The 27,374-nt window shown below is 41.9% G+C and overlaps 3 protein-coding genes across 3 annotated transcripts; all 3 read right to left on the bottom strand.

Annotated features, from left to right (window-relative positions):
* Window positions 1-1,039: 1,039 nt before the first annotated feature.
* On the bottom strand, window positions 1,040-6,589 carry LOC135498373 (uncharacterized). The gene is made up of 11 exons (XM_064788629.1): window positions 6,376-6,589; window positions 5,867-5,983; window positions 5,267-5,344; window positions 4,809-4,889; window positions 4,450-4,575; window positions 3,896-3,988; window positions 3,536-3,628; window positions 2,810-3,196; window positions 2,272-2,402; window positions 1,804-2,035; window positions 1,040-1,512 (listed from the first exon to the last, which is right to left on the bottom strand). The coding sequence occupies exons 2-11, from the start codon at window positions 5,952-5,954 to the stop codon at window positions 1,409-1,411; spliced, it is 1,413 nt and encodes a 470-aa protein (XP_064644699.1). The 5' UTR covers window positions 5,955-5,983; window positions 6,376-6,589; the 3' UTR covers window positions 1,040-1,408.
* Window positions 6,590-11,134: 4,545 nt separating this feature from the next.
* On the bottom strand, window positions 11,135-13,532 carry LOC135498371 (E3 SUMO-protein ligase KIAA1586-like). Its single transcript, XM_064788628.1, has one exon. The coding sequence runs from the start codon at window positions 13,139-13,141 to the stop codon at window positions 11,135-11,137; it is 2,007 nt and encodes a 668-aa protein (XP_064644698.1). The 5' UTR covers window positions 13,142-13,532.
* A 3,801-nt stretch (window positions 13,533-17,333) lies between these two features.
* LOC135498370 (piggyBac transposable element-derived protein 4-like) lies at window positions 17,334-18,380 on the bottom strand. Its single transcript, XM_064788627.1, has one exon. It carries the CDS (start codon window positions 18,378-18,380, stop codon window positions 17,334-17,336), a length of 1,047 nt encoding a protein of 348 aa, XP_064644697.1.
* Between the last annotated feature and the right edge of the window lie 8,994 nt (window positions 18,381-27,374).

Below are 27,374 nucleotides of genomic sequence, written 5' to 3'. Positions count from 1 at the left end.
ACTGTCAGAGCCGAACAATAACTCAGTTACAAGGCCTAGTTTCCAACGTGTACGTGGTATATTGTCCTCATGAACCTGTACTACGTCACCTGTACCACGTCACCGCACTTGGTAAGCGTGTCTCTCACGTAAGCAGCTTAGGTATTCATTCTTGAACCTTGTCACAAAATGAGTGTGCAATTGAGCGCGCCTACGTTCTGCCCTCGTAATGAAGTCAGCAGTCCCAACTTGTGACCAATCAGGGTCAGTTTCATCAAACAACTCATGTGGCAACTCATCAGTCTCGTAGCCAAACAATAGCATTGACAGTGTCAGAGGTTTTGGATCTTCTATTGATCCACTTGCATACGTCAATGGCCTATTGTTTAGGACGGACTGAACCTCTTTGATCAATGTGTACATTTCTTCAAAACTAATCAATGCCCGGCCTAACACTTTCCTAAGTACTGACTTCATTACGCCTATGAGACGTTCCCAAGAACCTCCCCACCAGGGGGACTGTACCGGTATGAAATCAAATCTAATGCGCTTTGCAATAAAATGCTCTTGCACTTCTGAACTCGCCACACGCCTTAGTAACTTTTCGATTTCACTACTTCCCGACTTGAAATTGGTTGCGTTGTCGGAGAAACACCTATCTGGAACAACATAAGTGCCACAATGCCTTCTGAATGCTTTGATGAACGAATCGGCGCTCAAATCATTGACCAGTTCAAGGTTTACACCTCTAGTGCCTAAACATGTAAATAAACACACGTAAACTTTGAACACATGTCCATCGCGATCTTTCACCAGAAGATGTCCCGTGAAGTCCATACCAATGTTACTAAACGCTTTGGTCGCATCAATACGGTATTCGGGTAGATCAGGGCTCTGTGGTAACCGGTCACGGCACCATTTGTAGACATCAATACTAAAACACCAGATTCCTGTTAGAGCCCACAGGGATCCTGGTCACGGCACCATTTGTAAACATCAATACTAAAACACCAGGTTCCTGTTAGAGCCCACAGGGACAAACGCAAGAGGAACTACGTGCTTCTTGTGACTCCACATGCGAAGTGATCTTTATTACAACATTATTATAAGGGTGAACATATAAACCACGTGACTCCGTAAATGCATGTCATATTTCACTACAGTGAATTTGTCTACGGTGGCCTGTAAACCTAGTTTACACAAAAATAGTCACAGTACAATTACAACATTTCATGTACTAGTTGCCGGGCCAGCCGTCACCAACAGTACATGTATATATTAAATCAGACTACAGTCCATTCGTATAACTTGATCATGTCATCCAGATTGCTCCAAAAATAGACTGTACAGATCGAGTATAAAATCTCCTAATTGAATGCATTATGCCAATGTACACAAATTTCAGATGGCTCTCATATCGAATGATCCTCTACTCCAAAACAACCTTTGCCTTCTTCCTAGAGGAAGTTATTTTACGCGTCATGGCATCTCTCACCCGTCCAGCTGTCGTATTTCCATGAACCACACAGTAACCTGAAAAACGAAACAAATAATTTTAACCATCTTTGTTTCATGGTCATTTGAATGCACTTTTGTTTAGAAAACATCAAGGAAAATATAATAAAGCAAACTACAATAGTTCTGGTACTTAAAATTAAAGTACCAGATAATCTGGTCATTGCGGACGCTGAAATATTATACTTCTTATCAGTTCTGTCTAGATTATTTAAAACGTGTGACTACTTGAAACTAACGCCAAAAACAAGCACTATACAGAAGGACTCTAAGATGAAAAACATGGCGTTATTTAAAATTTAAACTCACTTGTTATGGCCTGGATTACTCTTGGGTCAAGGGTTGACAATCTGTGATGTTTTGGGGTACGGCTCAGTGAGCCGTATATGATTTCCTCCCGCGAAAATATCTCTCCCATCAGCCCTCTGGCTAAACCTTCCCCGCTCAAAGTTTTGTTTTGGGCATTGTAACTTCTTCGCCTCACTGGCTCGATGTTGTCCTGATAGAGGTATATGCCACTTCCACTCACCAATTCCACCATCTGAAATTAAATGCAAATCGTATGATATGATTCCACCATGACAACATAAGAGGCTGACAATTGTGTCCTGAACTCTAGCATCAAAGTTCAATTTAAAATTTTTTACTTCCTATAAGGCAGATGTCCTCACAACAATACCAAGATTCCATTATGTTGATATGCATCTATCCTTAAAACAGCGGGAGTCAGAAATAATTGGTTGATGACAATTCTCTATAAGTTCTGCATTAACTCACCTGATATTGGTGCGCCTCCTCTTTGGTTCGATACCCTGGTCGTGGACGTGCGTAACGGTTCTCAATCTCACTCCGGGAGTGGATGGGACTTGTCATCCTCTCGACCCTACCAGTACGCAGTCTTCTGTTTTCTGGAATTAAGAAAATCATAAATCTTAAGAGACAATGTCTATTCCTGTCATGCTGGTCACAAATCCACCTGATAAACAACAATTTTTACCCCTTACATTAAGGTTAATTCCCATGGTCTCCATACCCTTTTTTTGTGATTGAGGGGAGGCTGTCTGTGATGTTCAGCCCAGAACAGGTGTACATGTACATCTGTACATTTGCCTGTACGCTTTTGTGATTTGGTTTGGAGTGACCCATAGCACACCACACCAGGGCAAGTTTGAAAAAAGACATCAAAAGAAGCAGGTTTTTGAAACTTGTGCCACCTGGTTGCTACAGGCTACATGAATGTAAGGTACAAGTACTTTCTTCAGCTGCGTCAAACCAAGATTCTCAAATGGCAAGTACAATGTACATTTGCACTCACCTTCAAGTAGCCTCGTTATTTCATGATTCTTTTGTAGACAACTCTGGCACGAAGGGGGAGTATTTATCATTGGCGACAGGACATGGCTTGGAATAGGATAAGAGGATGTCTTCGGTGTCATCTGTACTGGTGTCCTAGATGTAGGTGTCTTTGCTGATGGCGATAAGTGAAGAACACTGCTTGGGTGCACAGCATATGCTGACGGGACTGGCATCTGTTTGGGTGATTCAACAGTCTCCATTTCAAAGTCAAGGGGGACCAGTTCATAAATGATGGAATCATCCGAATCACCGGCATCATCGCTCATCGATGTTCTCAGGTCAACATACTCCTGCCGAGGCCTTTTACCTCCAGTGGTAGGGTGGCCCTTGGAATTTGAAATCATTTCTGAAAGTGAAATATAACCAGTTTGAAATCAATTAAAATCTAATGATGAGTGCAATGCAGGGACCTAGCTAGTTTTGGCCAAAACTTACATAGAAAACTACTTTGTTCGGGGCTGCCTGGGCCAGGGCCATTTGCCCCCCCCCTCCCAGCTATGCTCCTATGTTTAGTAATAACTTTATATTTGACATCCCGTATCTGTGAATCCCATATTTGAGAACTGTGTGGTCTAGCAGTCTCAGACTCATAATCTGGAGGATCGTGGATTCGATTTTTGTTTTCTTCCTGAAGTTCGGTGAGAGCTTGAGTGTTCATCTAAATCTCCTCAATGGACAAGCCTACCTTGATCATTGCCGTCATATTCTGTGAGCATTTCCTCTTCCAATCTTTTTGTAAGAGAAGTAGCACATTTTTTTTTGTTCTGAAGATCTTTAGCTGCAATTTAAAGGCAAATTATTTTAAATATAATCACAGTTTTACACTTCTAATAGAACTCTGCGCAAACAGGGGTAACTTTGGGTGTTTATGAAATGACTTATTTAACATCCCGTATCTGTGAAACCCATATTTGAGAGCTGTGTGGTCCGGCAGTTATGGTCTCCGAATCGTCATCCGGAGGGCGACAATTCCATTTTTTTTTAAATCCTGAAGGTTGGCGAGATCTGTAGTGTTCATCCAAATCACCTTGATGGTCAAGCCTACCTTGATCGTCGATGCCATTTTGTGTGAGGATTTCCTCTTCCCTCCTTATGGTCTGAGAAAGAGCACGTTTTCTGCTCTTTTGAAGATCTTCAGCTGCAATTTAAAGGCAAAAATAGTCTTAAATATAATCACAGTTTTTACACGACTAACTAATAGAACTATGTATGTGCATACAGGGGTAAATTTGAACCCAATCACTGTTTATGAATTGCATGTGTTAAAGTTGGTGGTCATTCATGAAATAGGACCCAGTTCAGTTCACCTCATTTGTTCACATTCTATTTGACGGTGAGAGGATGTGAAACTGGGGGTGGGCCCGTAAGAATGACCCAGATCCAGCTACATATACATTGTAAGAAATGTACCTCTGATGTTGTTGCAGGTAGATAACTACTGGTTAATCACAAAATATTTTCAGTCAGCTATGGCTTTTGAAGTTAGGCATATATTACTTAGAGACGACCGATTGTGGGAGGTTCCTCGATATAATGATAATAATAATAATAATAATAATAGTCTCTTTTATAGCGCTATTCCATGGACAGAGTCCTTGCTCACAGTGCTCACCAATTTTTTTTCCGCACTTTTCTTTGATTTTTTCTCAACATCTTGCTCTTTTCTCTTCTTGTCTCTGTGGGTGTGGTTTCCCCCTGATTGTGGAAGACTATTATCAAAATGGACTGGAAGAAGAAGAAAGAAATTTCAATTTCTGAAGAAGATATGAAGAGTCACTCCCCCCCCCCCCCATCTTCAGCCAAGGTTCACTCTAAATCCCTTGACTTACAATATCAAACAGCACCAGCGAAAAAAGTGATCACTGGAATTTCAAAAACAAAACAGTTTGGGGTGGACTTATGAAAGAGAAGTGTTCCCTGCAAACAAATATTATGACAAGCATCACTTGACAAATTACCTTGTGCTACACCAACAACCTCCCGACTGTTGGCCTTCTTTTTCCCATCATCTGTCGCTGTCTTAATTCCCTCAACACAAGCTTCAAGAAAAAAGGACTGGTTATTCATTACTAGAACAGTATTCGATTAATTTCACACCAGACACTCCACACCAGACAATACGGACAGTTGTGTTGCAGATGTGGATGGACTTCATTTTTATAACAGTACTAAAACTTAAAAGAGAGAAGAGGGATCACGCGCAGACAAGTATTATTATGAGAGCTCACTTCACTTGACAGACATGTTGGCAATATCTGTAAATAAAACCTGATTCCCACTTGAAGTTTCAGCATGATTCTATTAATATATGATCTGAAGACTGCCATGGAGCGAGTGGTAAAATGCCAAATTATTATGTTCTTGTGTAAATCGTAAAATCCTGAATCTGAATCTTTACCAAGAGAAGACAAATTACCTTGAGATACAGCAGCAATCCTCTCAATATTTGCCTTCTTCTTCACATTTTTTGCTTTCGTCTTTCCCACAACTTGAGCTTGAAGAAAAAAAGGGGAAGGTACTTTAAATAGAACAAAGAATTGCTCTACTCACACTGAAATATTTTTACTGTTTAACATTTCCATTGGGCCTTCACTGTATGAGTAGAACTGCCCAGGACAGGAGGAAGTGGTAAAATCTTGTTGGCAACCTATGCTCGAGCTACTTGGAGAAACAGCTAGGGCTTGTCAAGTAGCATGTGAACCATTCAAGGCCATAAATTTTAAACTAGTTCAAAAAATCTATGCACCTAATCTGCCATTGTCTGATAACCTCATTGATGAGATTTTCAGTTGAGATGAAGGATTTTGTAACCTCAGACCCCATCCCCACTGGCAGAAACCTCATCTTGCCATTTTTTATTCAGATCTTAATATTTCCCAAATGATCAAAGCTGCAACGAACATAAAAATTTCACCACTCTTCCCAAAAAGTATTTCCAAATACTCTCAGGAATGTTTGTCTCAAAATTCTCTATTTTCAAGGGTTTCCCTAGCACTGATAAAACTTCACACCATACCTGGGACATTGCCATTGGTTGTCTCAGCCTTTTTGTCGCTCATCCTCTTCCTGGCCTTTTCTTCTTTCAGACGTTTTTCCTCATTCATCTTAGCTTGGGTCACAATTTGCTTGTCAACTGAAAAAAATCATGAGAACATTATACACCGAAGTACATTTAGATCCTATAAAAATCTCTGGTCGTGAGTTGGGAAAGGAGTGCCATTTTCACAAAACCTATGTGATCGAGACTGACGACAGCAAGCTATAGTGTTGAACTTGAGCAGGTGGTTCCATAAGGCAGTCCAGGTAAAATTCACTGGATCCATGCAACTATAGTTTCAAAGCAGACGGGATAAGGAAGGGCTACAAAGTAGTGCCTCCTCCTACGCATTTTACATAGTAAGAATTCCCAGCTTTTATTCAATGTATAGGTTGGCCTATAGCCCTGTAATAAGCTAGACCCCATTCATGGTTGTTCATTGCATGGTAGCAGAATTCAAATCCCAAGTACGTAGGGTATCTTCTTACCTGAAACACAAACCAATGTGCCAGAGTATTTTTCATTTCCATATGGGGCGATGCACCTGTCCCCTAGCTCAGCCTTGGTTTTGTCCTGCAGATCACAGCCATCTTCCCCCTCAGTCACAACATCACGAGCATAAAGTACTTTGCTAACTATGTCGTCATCAAATCGTACAACAGCCCACCTGACTAAAACGAAAAAAACACAGTGAGCGAGAAGCCAAGGGCAAGGCATGCAGGCCTGAGTATAGATTGTGCAAGTTGCAAAATTATTGCCAATAATTAATCCAATGTTTGATACGCTTCGGTTATGCCCCCCCCCCCCCCTGAGAGAAAATACGCTCTAGCTGCGACTCAGCTGCCGGTGTGGAATTAGGGACTTAATTTTACTGCCCGATCGAGTGCCAGCCAGCGTCCAATTGTCAACATTGAAATGCACGTTATGTGTCTGTATCAGTGTATGTGACGCTTATTCATTATTGCACCGAGAAATCGATTGTCAGTCAAATACGGTAATTATCAGTGATTTCAGGTGGGAAGAAAGTGTACTTTCGGTGCATTATAGCCTACGTACACTTTAGCCTTGACTCCCCTCCCCCAGCCCAGGCCCAGGGCATCGCGGTGCACGCGCGCATGCATGGATACTGGACGGATAGTTGGGCTGGGCATGCAGTGCATGCATGCTGCATGGCCATGGCATTGGAACATCCATTCACTCAGTACGTCGCAGCTACGAAACGTTTTAAAATTAGGCCTAGGCCCTACACATAATATTTATTTGAACAAAATCAGGTGTAAACAATAACATACCTTCATCAGAATGGAGTGAAACTCTCACTTTCCTGACAATGTTTGCGTTAGAATTCATATCGTAGACGATCGGAAAAATTCAGCCAAAATCAATAAATTTTCGAAATTGTGCAACGACTCAACAACAATTTCCCAGAGTTCCTTTTGTTTTAAACAGATAAACCTTCTAATCCTATTGGATAATCTCCCAATAATCTTCTTTCCAAACATTTTGAAACTGCTCAAAAGCGCATGCGCAGTTTAAGCAATACTAGTCTTGCGCATGTTGTTTTCTACGACCGACTGTAAGTACAGTGTACATGTACTGGTGTACACGCAAGACTTCAAAATGGCTGGTCGACGTCGTCGAGTGACTTTTTGACTTTTTGGCCCGATATTTTCAAGGAGTTACCTATGAACATAAAGCTTTCAACTTCAGAAAGTCGCCGTAGTGAATAAAGCGAGTTGTCAAGCTGCATCATATCGATGTTGGAGTACGTGGTTATTCGCAGTTCGCCTTGGTTTGACTTGAGAGTTAGGTCACTGACACTACCGAGCAGCCATACATTTGCAGTTCGATTCCTGATAGTGATACTGTTGCAGCAGAGGCTTCCGACTGCGATCATGAATATGGTCATGGATATGGTGGTAATGAAGATTTTCATCGATGTCTGGTGCCAGAGGCAAAAACCACAATGGAAAATGAATTCATTACAGGGGAAAATGTGTGTGTGTTTCCTGCCGATGCTGGCAGCGATTCAGATTGAATGGCACTTGGCACTGCAAGCAGTCACGATCCAATAACCGGTGCCATGGGTGCAGGTGACTCACCTGATATTGGTGAGCATGACTATGCTAGTGTTGATAAAGAACAGCTTTTGTTAGAAGACGAGCCACTGTACGATGGATCTCGTTTGACAATAGGAGTAAGCATGCTCTTGATCATCACTTTCTGTATACGCCATGGTCTGAGTGGTGAGGCACTTACGGACTTGTTGACATTGGTCGAGTTACACTGTATGGTTGACAATGCATGCCACATTACAAGCAATCTTTTCAAGGCATTTTTCATGAAGTCAAAGAATCCTGTGCTCTGCCATTATTATTGCAAGAAGTGCACCTACTACATTGGATTACAAAGTGGGGATAAATGTAGTAACTGCCAGTCACCTTACATTGGATACTTTGTACGTGTGCCTCTGGAGGATCAACTTCAATCAATCTTGCAACGTGAGTCAATATTTTTTCATGAACTACGATTGCCTCAGTCAAGTTGTATTCCTATAGGGTATCATTCTTTCAGTTTTCGTATGTTCATTCACATACTAGTATACTAGTACTACTTCGAGAACATCTTGTTTGGAAGATACGTATATCCAAACATTAAATTTAAGTATAGTCTGTTAACAAGAAGAGTATATTTTTACATGCAATAGATTCCAGTAAACCCATTATCTGTTTCTGCATTTCAGGTGATGGTATCCTCAAAAACCTTGGATATAGACAGACTCGGAAGAAAGTAGCTCCAAACAACATTGAAGACGTTTATGATGGAGAATTGTACCGGCTTCACTTTGACCCGAGTGGATTTTTCATTGGTGATGTTGTGGATAAAGACCGAGATATACACATCTCTTTGCAGCTCAATACAGATGGTGTTGCCTTGTTCAAATCCACCAAACACAGTGTATGGCCGCTGTATGCAACGATCAATGAGTTGTCTCCTGATCTCAGGTATATTACCTTCTTCCCAGGCTTTCAGAATCTGGCATCCAAACATAGCTTACATGTTACTAAATGTATCTGTTGGGTCTGTGGGTCCCCATGTAATGCTGAGACAAGTGGGCCAGATACCAAATATTTTAATGGGCGATAACTTCTGAACCATTAGAATTTGGATTCTACATATATCTTTAATTGCAATTCTGCATGCGTTCATTTTTAATACACCACAAGGTATTTTAATTCTATAGTCATTTTTTGGGTCAAATCTGAGATGGTCACACAGGAACCATTTTTTTGTGTTGACATGGAATTGCCGAAATATGTAGGTTGCTTTTATACAACACATTGCTTTCTCTTATATCTATAGGTACAAGAAACAGAACAGAATTCTGATGGGCCTATGGTATTCAGAGGATAAACCTTCTATGAGAACATTTCTGCTACCGTTCATGGAGGACCTTGTGAAATTCAGGAATAACGGATTCATGGTTAAAGACAAAGTCATCAAGGGGATTCTGTTCAGTACAATCGCGGACGCACCTGCAAGGTGTCTCCTGATGAACGTCATGCAATTCAATGGGAAATTCGGTTGCCCTTGTTGTTACGCGGAAGGGGACAGGCACAAAGTTTCAGAAAAGGGATATTCAAGGATCTATTCATTTAAAGAACCAAATGGCCATGACAAACTACGCACAAATGCAAGCCTGAGAATAAGTCTTGTTGGGGTGCCTGACAAAATGTCAGGCACCAATGAATTGGTGCCTGACATTTTCATTTTGGTACCTGACATGAATTTTCTTCATAATTTAGGGAATTTGGCGCGCTTCAGTGCTTTTTCCATGTCGCACACCAAGGGTTGATAATTGGAATGGAAGGGCAATTTTTTTGTAAAAGATGTTGTTGCATCCCTGATCATGGCGATATGATACTGGGACAAGAGGGTCATCCTGTGGATTTCATTGTCCAAGGTAAGCATGAGACAGGACAAGGAGATTCCATCCACTTTAGAAAGACGGAGAGAGACATCGCATTCCTGTGGCAACCATCATAGAGGCAAATGGGAGCGATCCTTGGTAGGTATGGGCAAGAGGGGACTGAGTGGGACATCCTGATATGAGATCCATCTGTGTGTGATGCTCCTTGGAATTGGTTAGCTAAAACTTAATGGAATGAGAAGATTTGCCATTCCACTAAGTTATAGTGTTTTGATAAGCCAGGGTCCATGTCTCTTCATGCAGTTTTTTTCAGGATGCAGTAAATCAACTAGCGCAATGCATAGTTATTTTAAAAATCAATAGACTCAGACTGCATGATAATGGGATAAGACATGGACTCTTTAGGGAAGGAGACAAATAATGGAATTCTCTTTCAAAACTTTTATTTTGTATCACCTATGCTTATTAGCTAATTAGGATTAACTGAATAATTACATTTTTTCTCACATTGTAAATACAATTTGTGATGATACTAAAAATACCCTGTTGTTGTAGTAGGGCTACACAAAACACCTTTTGAACTACATTGTCACTTTTGTTAAAAGACTGTTTTCTTAACCATGAAGCACTAATCTTGTTATGAGGGGATAACAAAGAAAATCAGTTATCATTAGGTTACAGCATTTTGCATAAGTGCACCCAAGCACTGCTTTTCATTGTCCAGTGCAGTGTAGATCTAAGATCAGGTGCAAGTGCATCTCTTGTAGGCACTTGTACATGTATGTGATTGCTTGTATCAAACAAAGCAAAATAGACCAAGAGGTGTGTCAACATTGTACCAGTAATTGTACATGCAGTAGTTCAAAGGCAAATACTCTAAAACCCTTCAAAATCTGCCTCATCTTCTGAGTCACTGATAAAATTTTCATTCCAAAATTGATCATCACAGACATCAAGTTCATCATCAGATACATCAGAATCAAAATCAGAGTGTTCCAAGTTGCACAAAGCTTCAGACTCAGAATCACTACTGTCATGGTCAACACGCCTACGTTTGTTTTCACCATCACCCAAGTGCAGTTTCCTCTTTGTACCTTGATTTGGCCGTCTAGGTTTCTTTTTTGACCACAATTTCACAACAGGTTTCACATCAACTGACCCAACATCAGGTCCCTCCTCCCCTATTCTCAACAAATTGGTTAACCGTTGCTCACCAAGAGAGCCCCTGACATCAACTTTAGTTCTCTTCAAGCGAGAGAACAACCGTTCCAATTTTGCATTTGATACAGGAATGGAGAACAGAAGCTCAACAAGTACTAGTACATTTTTCCACCGGCTTGAAGCATTTGATGAGCGAAACAGAAATGCTGAAAGAGAGCAGTTATCTCATCATCTGCAAAGCATTCATCATCATCATCAACCTCTGACCTTGCCAACCAAGACTCACAATTTAGTACCATTGCAACTTGCTCAATCAATGGATCACTGCCAGCATCTAATCTGGATGAAACACACGACTCTACAACATCCAGAATATCAGTTTTCTGGCCCCTCATGACATTCAAGCTATGGTCAAACTTTGCATGACTGAATTCTAGCCCTTGGTACACTGCTTTCTCATTGATGTGTTCGACCTTCTGCAAGCAAATCTTCATAGTTGACATTTCCTCAAGTTTCTTTTTTTTCAATTTGCCTAATTTCACTTTAGTTTTCCCCAAGGCTTCACCAGCCCTAACAACATCAACCCCTTCACCCTGATAAATCTTTGACAACGTTGCAACTGGGGTCAACACATCAATGTAGAAAGCGACCTGAATCAACATGTGAGGAGTATTCCACTTTCTCAGGTAACCAGCAATCTCAGCAACCTTCGGTGACAACTTCTTCAAATGTGCCATGTAAACACCAAACTTATCCAGAACTAACTTCAACGCATCCAACTTGAAGCTGATCCACCTTGTACCACAAGCTCGTTTGGGCTTCAATGTACCCTCTTCAAATTCAAATGTGTTTTTCATTACTTCGTACAATGCCTTCAATTCAAATAGTTTTTTGGGAGCCTTGTGGTACAAGTAGAATAGCCTCATTAGCATGTGGTCCACCTTCTTGAAATACGTGTCCTTCAAAGCATCCTTTAAAGCCAATTCGAGTCTATGCGCAACACACCACTGGAAGACCAACCATGGTGCATGTTTGGAAAGCAAAGCTTTGACACCAGCTTTGTCACCACTGTTCACACTGGCACCATCAGCACCAAAGCCAACAAGTTTTCTGTACATTTCACAAGGAAGTATTCCAAGGCTTTGAAAACTTCGTTCGATGGCCGATTGTATTCCAGGTGCATTCGGTACACCGACGTCCTTTAGGTATAGAAATGTCAATTTCACTTGCACTTTGTCCGGGTCCCCAACTGGGTCGAAGTAGAGAACGTATACAACCTCCTTCTCGGTAATCGTACAATCAGTAGAGCCATCACATAACACACTGTAGAATTTCGCTTTCACAAGATCGTTTTTAAGAGTTTCGGCAAGATATTCCGCATGACAATCAATGAATTCTGCGCACTGGAATCGATTGGTGTAGGCTGTCCCAACATCCACACCATGGCGCATCTCAAGCTTCACGATATCCTCGTATGTGGTGAACGGCAACTCCTTTTTTGCGACCATATATGCAACTTCGAATTTTTTCGTCAGCTGTTCTTCATCACGCGTTGACAGCCGTTCACAAGCGTCAGGAATCGTTTGTTGCTTAGGGTCAACAAGTTTCTCAGGCAGAGTAACCACACAATCAGCACCAGTTTCCCGACGAACTTTGTAACAATGCAAACGATATGCCTTTGCATGGCACAAAGTGTTGGCATGATCCTTTGGATTCGAAAGCTTTAAGTTTCCGCTGCCGTTAATCCATGCTGGTGAAAAATCTTTCATAGTTTTCAGTTCGTCCTCAAAGGATGTACACAATGTACACCGCAATGCACTGACATTACCGTCACGATCGGCAGTGTATTTTAACCAAAGTTCTGCATTGTCCCGTGCAAGATCAGACTTAATCCACCTATCAACAGTTGACGATTTTAATGTCCTTTTTTTTGTTGAAGACGATACAGCCGGCTTTGGCTTTGTTTTCTTCGAATTCGGTGTAGAAATCGTACTTGAACTCTGCTTGTTCGGCTTCGGTGATGCAGAAACTGTGGCGGTGATAATCTCAACATCGCGATTGTTGACGGGGTTTTTCTCCAGATTAGCCTCGGGCACAACGATACAATCATCCTTCTTTGAAACGGGGTTTTTTCTTCCGAAATAATCTGTCAACTTCGACATCGTAAATCCCGCTCTAACACAATGAATGAATCAACAAAATCTGACCAGATTATAAGCCTAAACCTCGCGTGATTGACCGCCATTGTTGCGATGTTTTGAGCAGGCCAGCTGATCACTGTGTACACGCTGGTCAATGCATTGTTGAGTACTTGAGCGACAATGAGCGAGTGATTGACAATGAGCAGTGAATGGGGTCACGGCAACCTGGATGTTTGCCCAATCAGCGCGTGGGTTACAATGGGAATGGGGCGTCAGGTGGATTACTCTAAAAACAAGATCGGCAATTGTGTTCAGAACGGCGTCGGACAATTTGTCAGGCTAATTGGATTGCGTGGCGGACAAATGGGGTTTTGGTGCCGGACAATGTCCGTGTCCGGACGCTTATTCTCAGGCTTGCAAATGTGGAATCAACTTTAATTGCTCAGGAAGTTGAGGACAAGTTTCTGTCTGGTAATGATAAGAACATAGAACCTGTTAAGGGTGTCAAAGGTTTTTCAGCTTTCAGGCCTCTGAAGTATTTTGACTGTGTCAGAGGTACAGGCATCGATTATATGCATTGTGTGTGTCTTGGCCTCGTTAAGAAATTTTGTCATCGTTGGTTTGATTCTACGGATTCAAAAAAACCATGGAGTGTACGAGTACATATGAAAGAAATCAACCAGAGATTGTTGGCATTGAAACCACCCAATGCTATTTCGCGTTTACCCAGGTCTCTGGATGATCTTCCACATTGGAAAGCATCTGAATTCAGATCCTTCATGTTATATTATGCTATTCCCCTCCTTGCTAGATACCTTTCAGGTGCTCACCTACAGCACTTTGCTCTTTTGGTGTGTTCTATGCATATTCTTATGAAATCCTCAATTTCACAGCAAGATCTGCTTCATGCCAGGTCTATGTTGAAGGAATTCTGTCGTCAAGTTCCTCTACATTATTGTGCTGGTGATCAGACGTTCAACCTTCATTGCTTGCTACATCTCTGTGATAAGGTGCAAGATCTTGGGCCTCTCTGGGCACAGTCCTGTTTTTTCTATGAAAGTTTGAATGGTGATTTGCGAAAAATGTTCCATGGCAACCAGAATGTTCAGAAACAAATATTATTTGCTGTCTGTGTTCAGATGAGGGTTCAAGACCTGACAGTTAAATTACCATACGGTTCATTGGCTAGCAAGCTCTATCATCATTTAACTGATCATCACCACTTAACACACAACAGGCAAAGAATTGAAGGAAACTGGTGGGCCCTTGGTCCATTCAAAACTGGCATTCTTCCATTGACATTGCAAACTGCTCTGCACACTCAGAGGTTTAGAGAGCTGCTGGATGTTCAGTGTTTTTATTCCGTTCAACATGGTAGAGTTTTATTCAAATCATTGCATTATCCTGTCCATAGCAGAAGGATCAGTTATGCAGTCATGTATGGAGATAACAATTTTGCTCTTGTCAACTACTATTTCCGATGTAAAACGGAGCATGGGATTAGGTTCTTTGCTGTTATTGTACCGCTTGTGCAAGTAGATACATCTATTCTTCCCTCTTCAGGCATCCTTCCCCCGGTGCAATTTCCAATTGTCACAGTGAGAAAAGTTCATGCAGAATGCTTGCAAGCCATTGAAATCTCAAAAATCCTTTCAATGTGTGTGTACATGGAATCGAACTCACATAATTTCATTGTTGCCCTACCAAACAATAATGAAAATGACTAATGATCATGATCATGAGATTGTTCTTTGCAACATACAGCATGCAAGGTGTCCCAGAAAAAAAAACTTTTTTCTTTGAAAAGGGTTACATGTAATACCTGTGTACGAGATTTATCATATAAGAACATGAACATATTGACATTGGCAAAATCTGTAATTTTTCTCAAGACTCCTAAGCCCATGCATGCATGCCATGTGTTCATTATTAGACAACCCTTTCTCTGACTCAATATAGTAGGACCTGGTAGAGCAGAATGACTCTAAAATGCTTGTGCCCCGTACTACTTGGTAGGTACTTCTTTCAAAAAATTTCTAGCAGTTATTGTGGTACCATCTGTGGAATCAAATGTCCCCAAAAAGTTTGTCTCCAATTTCAACGGTTCTTATGGTACTATCTTCAATGGAATTTTAAAGATTTTTTCAAAAGCATGAATGACAATATGCTCAAAAGTGAAAGGGTTATCACACTTCGATTTTCAGTGCAATGTTTATGATCTGATCTGGTAAATTGTGTCACAGTATCTGACCAAAATATAAAAGGAGTTGATACAAAATTTTGAGCTATCCCACTAAACATTCTTCAAAATAATGAATCAGCTGAATGATCATGGTGATTGTCATTTATCCAAAAACAGACCTCTACTTGGAGATAGTCCAAATGGTGTAATGCATTTTCCAAATTTAAATTGGTGCATCCAGCCACTTTTAAACTCATTTTGCCAAATAGGGTCATATAAACATGTACCTGGTAGTATGAATAATAGTATTCGACTGTAGATTTTATTGGGTTAGTGGCCAATATGCCTCAGTTGAAGCCACCTATTTTCAACATTAGTTGTTTTGAAAGATCTTAAATCTGCATAAATGAAGTCAAATTTTTGATAAAATTAAATGTTTTTGTTGTGTTAATATTCAGTCAATTTCAGACATTGTGTTTCAAATTGGGGCATATTTATAGGGAACCGCACAATCAGTAATTTTCCAGAGAACAGCTCTTGATCTTCCTCTGCCACCACCACCCCCGCCATTGAAAATGTATAAGTTAAAGCAGTGTTTTTCAGTGGTATTAAATCCCTGATTATTTCTCTAAGTCCAAGAAGTGTAAATCAGTGGGCCAGCAATTAGCAGCAAAATTTTCCTAAGGGGAATCAGTGGAAATCAGTGGTACTATCTTCAATGGAATTTTAAAGATTTTTTCGAAATCATGAATCACAATATGCTCAAAAGTGAAAGGGTTATCACACTTCGATTTTCAGTGCAATGTTTATGATCTGATCTGGTAAATTGTGTCACAGTATCTGACCAAAATATAAAAGGAGTTGATACAAAATTTTGAGCTATCCCACTAAACATTCTTCAAAATAATGAATCAGCTGAATGATCATGGTGATTGTCATTTATCCAAAAACAGTTCTTGTTATAGACCTCTACTTGGAGATAGTCCAAATGGTGTAATGCATTTTCCAAATTTAAATTGGTGCATCCAGCCACTTTTAAACTCATTTTGCCAAATAGGGTCATATAAACATGTACCTGGTAGTATGAATAATAGTATTCGACTGTAGATTTTATTGGGTTAGTGGCCAATATGCCTCAGTTGAAGCCGACTATTTTCAACATTAGTTGTTTTGAAAGATCTTAAATCTGAATAAATGAAGTCAAATTTTTGATAAAATTAAATGTTTTTGTTGTGTTAATATTCAGTCAATTTCAGACATTGTGTTTCAAATTGGGGCATATTTATAGGGAACCGCACAATCAGTAATTTTCCAGAGAACAGCTCTTGATCTTCCTCTGCCACCACCACCCCCGCCATTGAAAATGTATAAGTTAAAGCAGTGTTTTTCAGTGGTATTAAATCCCTGATTATTTCTCTAAGTCTAAGAAGTGTAAATCAGTGGGCCAGCAATTAGCAGCAAAATTTTCCTAAGGGGAATCAGTGGAAATCAGTGTTCACATCAGTCATAGGCAGTGTTGATTGTTAATGAGATGCAAAGGGCAGTGTAATGCAGTGGTCCTTTCAGTCATAAGCAGTGGCTGATGGAGGATGATAGGCAAAAGGGCAGTCAAAAGCAGTGGTGATTGCAGTCTGAATCAGTGTGAAGCAGTCAATTTCAGTGCACTGCCTTTCGGTGAGGGAAGTTTTGTATGGAATGCTTCAAAACAACCTTCATCAACATGAAGACCTGGCTCCGAAACACAGGTTTTACAAACCCAAACGGATCTTAGTTTCGCCCCTGTTGGTGACTTCCGGCCCTTTGCGTAACAAACTCTGCACATTTTGCATGGCCTCGTTTTAGTTGCTCCTGCCGTTGCTTTCTTCTTCTCTGGCCAGTGCCTACCAGTAAGCCGTGCTACTGCCCCATGAGCTACCACCTCTTGATTGAGGCGAGGACTTGATGTGAGAAGGGACCCAATGACACTGTGCAAAAACCCCAAGAAATCTACATTTGCATTCCCAGTATGGAACTGATAGACCTTGTGAGCATTCAGGGCCGATTGCATAGCAAGGCGAAAAACCAGCTTTCTGTACCACTTATAGGTCTTGCGGAGGGTGTGAATTCCATGCAGCTGCTGGTCAACCTATCAACTCCCCCCATCTGTTTATTGTATGACAAGATGCACGATGGCTTCCTGATATCAACACCTTGCCTATCCTTTTTCCCACTGTCCTCAATGAGAGTCCTGTGGGCAGTAGACAACATGCAAACAAGTTTTGGCTGATTGTTCGCTTTGTTTTGAATCGCCCGAAATTTTACACCTAGGAGATGTTTGTCGTTCTGTTTATAGAAAGCAGCTCCGCCCTTATCAAGGTTAGCATTAGCACATTCACGAGAGAAATTCTTGCGTTTGGGATTGATGGTCCCACACACATATGTACCATTCCTCAGAAGATGATCTGCCAGTTTGGGTGACGTATAAAAGTTATCAATGAAAAGGCAATGTCCTTCTCCTAAGTACGGAATCATCAGGTTTGCTGGGATGCGTTCTGTGATAGACATATTATCGTTTGGGTCATCATCTCCAATCATACCCTTGCCACAATACACCATAAAGTCAAGGGTGATACCAGACGAAGTACACAGTTCGTAAAGTTTTATGCCAAAGCGTGCTCTCTTCGTACGAATGAATTGTCTGAAAGCCAGTCTCCCCTTGTATAAGACAAGTGACTCATCTATGCTCAGATTTTTCCCTGGGGAATAGACCTGAGCCATGCGGGTACGAATCATTTCAATCACAGGTCCGACCTTGTGAAGCCTGTCCCTCTCTGGGTCTTCGGCATCGAAATCACGATCTTCATTATTGGCAAAGTGGAAAAATTTCAGAATCAACTGAAATCGGTCCCTTGTCATTGCCTGGCTGAATATTGGGGTGGACACCAATTCGTCAGTTGCCCAATACATGTGGATACGCGGTTTGAGAACAACGCCCATAAGAAGAATCAACCCAAGAAACGTGTTCATTTCCTCAGGTGTAGTCGGTTTCCATGCTTTTGCACGTGAGTTATCCTTGAGTTGATCACCTTTAGCCACCATGTACTGTTGTGCAAATCTATTAGTCTCAGTAACAAAGTGTGCAATCAGTTCATCTGTGATATAGAGATTGAAAAAGTCAATTGGATTCGGATTGGGCCCAATGCGTACTTTTAGGCGCTCCTGACCCGTAAAAGGAATGTCAACTGGGTCAAACTCATCTCAATTACACTGTTCCCACACCCAGGCTGGAGACACATCCCTCCTCGGAGCTCTCCCACGCCCACGACCACGTCCACGGACCACACCAACACCACGTGCTCGTGGCCTACCGCGCCGTTGTGGAGCATCACAAGGTTGTGCGGGCGCGTGAACAGCATGGTCACGTGCCCCGTCATCAGAATTATCTGCACTGCTAACATAATCTGACAAAGTGGGAGGCTGATAATCATCAGTATCACTATTGTGTAGTTCGACATCCCTTTCAGAGCTAGATATAGGTCGTGGACGTTTCCTACCTGCAGGCAGTACAGAACTTGTACTTGCTAACGGAGTACTTGCTGTGGCCGGATCAGCCCGCGGACTCGAAACCGCATCAATACGCACTGGACAGTCATATTCCCAGTCAGAATCTGCGCCTTCCTCATCTTCAGAAGCTCTGCCGTTATCTCCCAAATCAAAATTGTCATCGTCAGAATCATTATCGGCAATAAATGAATCAATAACCTGATCCAGTAGGAAGCGTTTTATCGGACGCGCCATTTTGCTGAATTGACATTTTTCGCTTCCGCAAAAGTCGCTAGTGACCCCTATGAGAAAAAGTTTGGAATCAAAACATCGTCAAGTCAGTCTAAATACAATCCAATAGTAAGTTCGACAGTTGGTTCTCAGATGGCGGTCGTGTAGTTCTGTATTTCTTAAGTTTTAGGCGGGTACGGCACTTCCGCTACCGCGCACTTCTATTACAGGTTTTTGGTAGCGGCAGTGCCGCTACCACGCACTGAAAGGGTTAAGGTGTACACGAAAGGTACACCGATGGCCTCTGTTGGGGGGAAGTTTTGATTTCTCGCATCCTGAAAAGGGGAAAATGCAATGGATATTAATCTTGTAACATCAGGGTCATGTTTAAATTCCTAGGCTCAAGTCGGGGAAGTGGAATAAGGTGTACAATACAAGGAACACTTCCAATGGTTTTAGCTGCTTTACTTGACCCCCCATGGGGTATATGGGATAGGCCTGTTTCAAACACACGTTACTAAAAATGAGTTTTTAGCAAGTGTGTTTAGAAGAGATTGTATGGGAGGTGTGAGGGGGCTTAAATTGGTTGGGGTGGGGTGACGGGAATCTTTGGTGGGGCGGGGAATGTGGGAGGGTGAGGGGCCTCTCGGCTTTCAACAAGGGAGGGGAGAGTCCATATCCATGGGGTGCTTGAGAAATCAGGGCTTTGCATGGGCAGTGTGGCTAGTGTGGAGAAGGGTAAGGGGGGGCTGGGTGTGGGTCCTTTTAACATAATTAAATTGGGGGTCGTGGGAGGGTTTTTTATTTTGGTTGGGGAGGGGTGAGGGGGACAGTCGAAGGGAGGGGTGTCAGAGAGAGCGGGGCCATTCAATTTTAGGGGCGGGTGATTCCATATCCATGGGTTCTAGAGAAATCAAAGCTTGCATGGGTGATAATATGCATCACCCAGGACGACATTTACCCTTAGAGCAAAATGACGCACACACAGCATTAGACTCACCTGCAATGCATTCCCCCATTCCGCCGCACTTTCGCTGGCAGTTGCCGCGACCAGAACAGATCAGCTCATCCCTGACGAGCCAGGACAGCTTTTTTGCCGGCAATTTCACAGCAGGCTGCTCCACTGCCTCGAATAAATCCTCGGCACCTTTCTCATGTTTATTTGTTAAACGCACATATTTTTGTTTGATTTCCCGGCCTTTGGCAACTAAAGATGCCCTTTCGACTTCGGGAATAGCTGCCTAATGATGTTTCAAGTCGCGCTGGTGAACCAGATGAACGGCCACCATTTTTTTTTTGGCCGTGAACATTTCCACGTCCGCCGATTCGACAACCCCGTCACCAATAGCCAAACGAATGCACAAGATCACCCAGGGTGATGTTGTGCATCACCCAGATAGAGGCTGGGTGATATTGTGCATCACCCAGGACGACAATAACCCTTTTGGCGTCACTAGGTATATGAATCTCCTTGTTCCTTGATCTCTTTTCAATCAGGGAATGCATGGTGTCACATTCCATGAACGAATGGCCTGACTCAAAGAATTTGTGATCAATTCTTTTCAGCGATAATGATCTAGAGAGCATGGTAATGAGCATTGTGGAGAAGATTCGATTCCTATTTTGCCCCCCACAGGTGTCGCTGTACATTATAGCGTGTTCTATTCCTTCCCTGTCCTTCTCATTCAACCAGAACCATATTGCGGAAGAGATATCTTTAGCTCCCCTGCCGCCCTCACTTTCAGGCCACATGTAACAATAGCCTGACTTATCCTGCAGTTGAAAAACTGTCAGAAATATTATAATCATATATTAATATTATGTCTCCCTCTTTTCAGCGGCTAACCGATTCCATTCGTTGGTTCGGTAAGACGGCCAAAGCGTTTGAGTTTCGTTCCTTATGAGCCATTCTTCGGGAACAACTTCGGTAGCCCCTTTTTCTTTTGTCAACTGCACTATTTTAAATCTGTACAAGGTGGACATACTTTCGGTTTTTCGAAGAATACTGAAATGCATTCAATCCATTTAAACTGTTTACATCATTTATACACAAAGCATGCAAAAATACAAATTTTGAATAGATGTACGTTACAGGTGTAACTCCATGCTTTTAAATAGCGAATAACGAATCTTCTTTTGATAACTGGCACATTCCTTTATTATCAAAGAGTGGACATATACTTTAGGATCAATGACGAAGATCAATGACAAGGATCAGTAACAAGGATCTGTGACGTGAAAAACTTCAAAGATACAAATTGAACCGAACTTAAGTACAGATATTACAAAACGCTAAACAGAATTAGTATTATGATTCTACGGAATATTCGAAGTTAACAAAGTTCCTTACTTCAGGGTCATTCTCTGAGGGTTCTTGAGCGGTTTCAGATGAACCTGGGACTTCCTTTTCCCACAGAAACTTTGGTCCAGTCAGCCAGTTTGATGACAACAATTCTTCAGGTCTCAGTCCTCTTGAGGCATGGTCTGCTGGGTTGTCTGTTGTAGAAACATAACTCCATTCTGATGATGATGAGCTTTGCTTAATGGCTTGAACTCGGTTGGCCACAAAGGTGTGGAATCGACTGGCGTCGTTGTTCACATATCCCAAGACTACCTTTGAATCAGTCCAGTATTGGTTCTTAACGTCGCTGTACTCAAGCTCGAAATTCGGAATTCAAAATGGTCAGATTCGATGTTCCACTGCACACCGAGTACTCTCTCTGTTGGGAGCTCATCAAATGAAAGATCTAGGTTGGTGGAATTCTTGGCCCGTTCTGACGATGGGATGGATGACATAACCTCTCTGTTGTTGCAGTTGAATTTGTGCAGACGGATGTTACCCGTTCTGCAGATGGCACAGGCGTTCTCGATCAGCTTGATGGCTTGATCCGTAGTGCTCACGCACGTAGAACTGTTTTTCAATGAATTGGGCAGCTGTTGCGTCTATTGCAACATTTGACCTTGCTAACTCCTTCAGTCCGAAGTTGGCTGCTGAAGGGCTTGAAACAGCCCCAAACACGTGGACGCCCATACGGTGGTCAACAGGCTCAGCATCGGTATTGTCATCTGTCCACCATAAAAAACGAATGTAGTCTCGATGAGGCTTGGTAACCCTAAACTGATGAAACATTTTTTCAATGTCGCACGTGAAAGCTATGTTCTCTTGTCTGAAACGACAGAGAACTCCTACAAGTGAGTTTATGAGGTCAGGTCCGGGTAAGAGCTTGTCATTCAGGCTGGCTCCTTTATACTTCGCACTGCAATCAAAGACAACCCTAATTTTATCAGGTTTCTTTGGATGGAACACTCCGTGATGGGGAATGTACCAGACTGTTGTGGGCTTTGTCTCCGTTTCTGCAACCTCAGCATCACCTCTCTTCAGGATTTCATTCATAAATGCAAAATACTGCTCCTTATACTTGGAGTCTGTGTTGAATCTTCGTCTTAGGCTATTGAGTCTGTGTCTGATCACGTCCCGGTTGTTGGGCATTTCTGGTGATCCATCCTTGAACGGCAGTGGCATGGCATAGTAACGATCTGGCTGTTGATGTATACCCTCTGATAGAATTTTCATGAATTTCATATCGTCCTGGGACATGGTCGCATCTTCGCCGCCTCTTCTTTCGTCGAAGTCCGATTCCAAGACCCCAAGGACGGCTTGAGTAGATATCTCCTTCAATGGTAACCTACACTCGTACTTGACCTCAACTGGGTCATGTTGCCTTGCCTCAACCGACTCAAGATTTCTTGGCACTGACCTTGATACTACCTTGTGAGTCACACCAAACAGGTCATCTGGAACTGGGTCACACGTGCCAACTATGCTCCATCCCAGGGCTGTGCATACAGCAAAAGGCTCGTTTCCATTTCCCGCTATGCATCGGTGTGGTGCAAGAGCTCGAGGACAGTTATAGCCTATCAACAGTCCAATGTCGCAATCTATAAGGGGTTGAATTTCTTTCGCTATTTCTTGGAGGTGGGGCCACTTCTGAGCACAGGGTTCATACACCTACTTTAAAATATTTTTTTAGGGTATTTCAGGGGTAGAAAGTTTTGTTTTTTTAGGGTTTTTCAGGGTAAAGTTCTACCGGAAACTCTTCTGAATATACATGTCTCAAGGAAATCTCATGCTGGCATCACCCATTTTTAAGCCTTCATAAATGGATAACCCTACGCTATCTTGAAACAATACATGTACATTACTTAATGTACACCATCGATCAGGGGGTTGTCTCACCAAATTATCAAATTGAAGAAATTTGAAGCCTGGAGACTAAATAATTCAGTCTTCGGGAGGGAAGGGTTGATCGACTAAATTTTGGTATGCAGGACTATCCTTTTGATGGTTCCTAAATGAACAAAACATCATCATGGGCTACTCAAACAGGAGATAATAACACCATGTTTTACGTATGAAATTAAAATTGTATTAAAAGTGTAATTTTATCAAAAATACAAAATCAGAAATTGAGTATGCACTACTAATATACGATATCAGCAAGACTAGACCACATGAACATGCATTTTACAGTGTGCTGTGAATGCAATGAATACAACCTGATAGATGAAACTCAAAAAGGAAATCCACACAAGGCACGATTGATTTCCTCACCTCTTCACTTTAAATAGGACTATTCTATAGTTTGGTGCCTGGCAGAATCAGAAGTTTTAACCCCACACTAAAGGGTTGCACTTATATACACAGTCACAGACATGGTGAAAAGAGATAGTTAGCAGTCAAGCAGTCATGTTACATGTGTGTAGGATTCTATCCATTTAAACCGCAGAACAAGTTAAACCGCAGACCCCAGAAGGCCAAAAATTGGCACCATGCCAAAATGAAAACAGTACTTAGGACACCACAGAATGCCACTTTGTCCAGGACCACAGTTCTCAAGTTATCTTGCTGTCACTATCACCCAGTTCACTACATTTATTGATTCAATCAACACAATTTCACAATTGAATGAAACTAGGCTCCTGATCAAGACTAAACTTTGTGAATCACTGGGTGGGTTAGTTTTATTCTTTCAGAGCTTGGAGTTTATCCTCAAGTTCCTCCACTATGGGCTGGAGTGCCTTTTTCTTCTCCTTCGATGTTTTTCTCAAGCAATTCGATTTCGTGAGATGTGTCATGTTCCCCGTTGCCTCAGCCTTGTCAGCATACTTCTCTGAAGACTTCAGCACTTCTTCTATTTCAATCTCTAGTCTCTTTTTCTTTTTTTTAACAGTGTCAATTTCGTCAAGGATATGCTTCCTTTTCCTCTGGGCTTCTTTTCTGAGTTTGGATTGCCTTTGGTCCTCAAGGTGGGATATGTAACGCTGCCGTGCAGAAGCAGCTGAGAGCAGCAACTGCTTGGTCAGAGACACATTCTTTATCCCTCCCACAGCCTCAATGTGATCACATATGAGTCTCTGTGATATGAATGACTGCTCCTGCAGATTTTCTACCTCGATTTGACGATTAACTGAGAAGCCTCTCTCAACACTAGCCTGCCCATGTGACAGCAACAGTAGAGGCTTGATGACTGCCCAAAGTTTCCCATAACTTTCTGCATCGCACCCCATGTCCTGACGTAGCAAAACATCCACACGGCTTTCATCATCACATGCTGCTTGGAAACCTGGTTTGAAGTTTGAGTACGTGCCATGATTTTCTGCAACTACAGTATCAAGAAAGTATCGGTACTGTTGGAGAATTACATCACAGGTGGAACCGAATGGGATTCGCTCAGAGTTCCTCAAAATTCTCAATACATTTTTGAAGTTATTTACTGATGACTCCCTTTCTCTTGCCATGTGTCTTGGATCAAGGCAGGCAAGGTGTCGCACAAGGGGATACTTCAATGGAGCTTTCACGGTAAGCTTGTTGACCAGTTTCATGAGAAATGACCTGCACTGTTCTCTGAATTCCATGACCTGTCGGGGGCTTATCTTCTTGTTTGTGTACAGGCGCCTCACCTCTGCCTCAGCATCAAAACCTACATCAACATTTTGTTGAAGAGCATGGTTTTCTTTGTTGTTTACCTCCACTGACATAATGCTAGCCTTTGTCACCATCTCCATCACCTCCTCATTGAGGAAACGCCTCATCAGAGCCCTCATCAGGCGAAACATGTCACCTGCCAAGAACGGCAGCACTGGAAGATCGGTCTGATAGAAGGACAAAAATGGCTCAACAACATTAGCGATGCTAATGAACGAATGTAGCTTGGCTACAGTGAGTGGGTCAGCACAGTGGGTCTGCACGACATCATAAGAAACAGTATCAGGCTTAGGGATCGTTTTGTCTCTAACCTTTGCAACATATGTCTTGACATTATCCCAAATCCGAATTGCACGTTTTGCAACATTAGTGTTTTCCACCCATCTATGTGCACAGAACTTCAATGGAAACGTGTCTGATTTTGTCACACGAACAAAGTCCTCCATTCGAGCAGGGGTATCCTTGAATAAGGTAAACAAACTAGACAAGAGTTTACCTATTTCCCAACCAGATTCTGTAGCTCCATCTTTGAAAGCACCATGTACTATGTGTAAGCCACAGCTTCCGATATCAATTAATTTCTTGTCATGGATCTCACTAAGTTTGTTCTGGAAAAGCCTGTAGAACTTCCAATTAACACTTGGTCCATCCATCGATATCTGGACAAGGTTTCTCATGTTGAGGTCTGTAGTCGCCTTTTCCATGTGTACAATCATATCTTCTGCAGTTGAGTGTCCCAAAAACACAGAACCAAAATAACGACTGGCAATCTGAAACAAAAGTGATATTAAGATAAGAATTTTTAACTAAGAATGAGGACCCCTTCACGCCTGATTTTAGACATGACTGAAAATTTGGCACAGACTTCTTAATGATACCAATGATGATAATTATTTATAACACAAATTGGTATCTATAAAGATTTATACAAGCATCATTACCTAATACCAGTCTGTATACACTGGTTCTGGTAACCCAGTACCCTGCTGGTGATACGGAGAACTATTTCTTGTAGACATAACAATTCCATTGAGGGGTGATCACTGTGAATCACAGTCATTGTTTATAACTGACACTGTTCAGCCCCTTCATTTTGTGACTATATTGTCATTAAGTGATAGTTTCCAAAAAAACTCACCTTGCCATTTTCACCCCAAGTTCGAACGTGCAAGTCCATTTGCTTGTTTTTGGTTTCTTTGTTTAAGCTCTCATCAAACAAGGTGACGAATGAATCCTGTTCTTGGACTGATTTTGCCAATAGATCCTGGAAATGTGGAGCAATGCCATAGCAGGAGAGGTAAGCACATTTACGTTCACCACAATTGAACTGTTTAGCTATAGCACTGTCAGGAAACATTGACTGGAATGTTTCAGCAATGTCACTACAGGAATTGTATGAGTAATGGGCTTTGATAACTTTCATTGTCCATATAACTTCGGCGCGTAAACACGTGTTTTTGCTCACAAAGTTTGTCAATGTCTTCAACTGACCAACTCCTGCAGTTGCTGGCACAGGTCTACGATCACGTTCTGGTCTATCAGCTTCAGGCAGAGCAGCAGTCCTTCCACCTGAAAATAGTGACATGAAATCAGTAAATGTGTTTTTTTCCCAAAGTGCACACCAGTATACAGATTTTGTGCTGGGATGAAATGAGACTGACAGATGCTAGTGGCATCTATTGGTGGCATCTATTGAGTAGCCCATCCACTAGTTATAGATAGAAGTGTAGTGCATGCCCTGGCGATTGCCGCTGGCTACAGCCCAGGCAGACAACAGTGATCACCTATTTTGCTATAAATTATACACATACACATGTATGTAACATGATAACAAACTATGCTATGAGGCAGATGCAGCAGAGAGTGAACAAATTTAAGGCGTGCCTACCCTGATGTGGATGACGTTCTGCAGCGACTCCAACACCATCATCATCTTCATGATCTGCATCAACAATGACTGGCTCTGACCCCAAAGCTTCAGGAGGCGACAGTTCTCGAATAACGAAGTAATCGTCAATGTTCGTGATTGCAAATGTAGTGGCAGCACCGCTGTGTGTCGAGGATGACGTTGACGATATTGCAGAGGATACAGATCGTACGATTCTCTGGTGTTTAGTCCCTTTGGCATGCGAGCGGAGAGCAGGTTGCATCCCTGCAGTTACTGAAAAGTAATGATACGAAATAAATTTATTGTCACGCCTAAACATGTTAGACTGCCATCACTCTCAGCTTGTCACTGTCAGTGTCAGTGTAAGTGTCAGTTTGTCCAGAAATGAGGAGCTACAGCACCAGTACATCCCATGCTGCACAGCAAATATTGTACACTTAGGCCT

Source organism: Lineus longissimus, chromosome 13 (assembly GCF_910592395.1).
Source record: "Lineus longissimus chromosome 13, tnLinLong1.2, whole genome shotgun sequence".
NCBI classification, from domain to species: Eukaryota; Metazoa; Nemertea; class Pilidiophora; order Heteronemertea; family Lineidae; genus Lineus; species Lineus longissimus.
Note: the sequence above shows the minus strand (reverse complement) of the source record. Positions and strands in the feature narration are given on the sequence as shown.

Coding starts and splice junctions, on each gene's coding strand:
- LOC135498373 (XM_064788629.1), bottom strand. CDS start 5,954: ATGAATGAGGAAAAACGTCTGAAAGAAGAAAAGGCCAGGAAGAGGATG. Junction 3,989..4,449: donor AAAATTGGTGAGCACTGTGA/GCAAGGACTCTG, acceptor TTTAAATTGCAG/CTGAAGATCTTCAAAAGAGC. Junction 3,629..3,895: donor AAATGGCATCGACGATCAAG/GTAGGCTTGACC, acceptor TTTAAATTGCAG/CTAAAGATCTTCAGAACAAA.
- LOC135498370 (XM_064788627.1), bottom strand. CDS start 18,380: ATGGTGGCTAAAGGTGATCAACTCAAGGATAACTCACGTGCAAAAGCA.
- LOC135498371 (XM_064788628.1), bottom strand. CDS start 13,141: ATGTCGAAGTTGACAGATTATTTCGGAAGAAAAAACCCCGTTTCAAAG.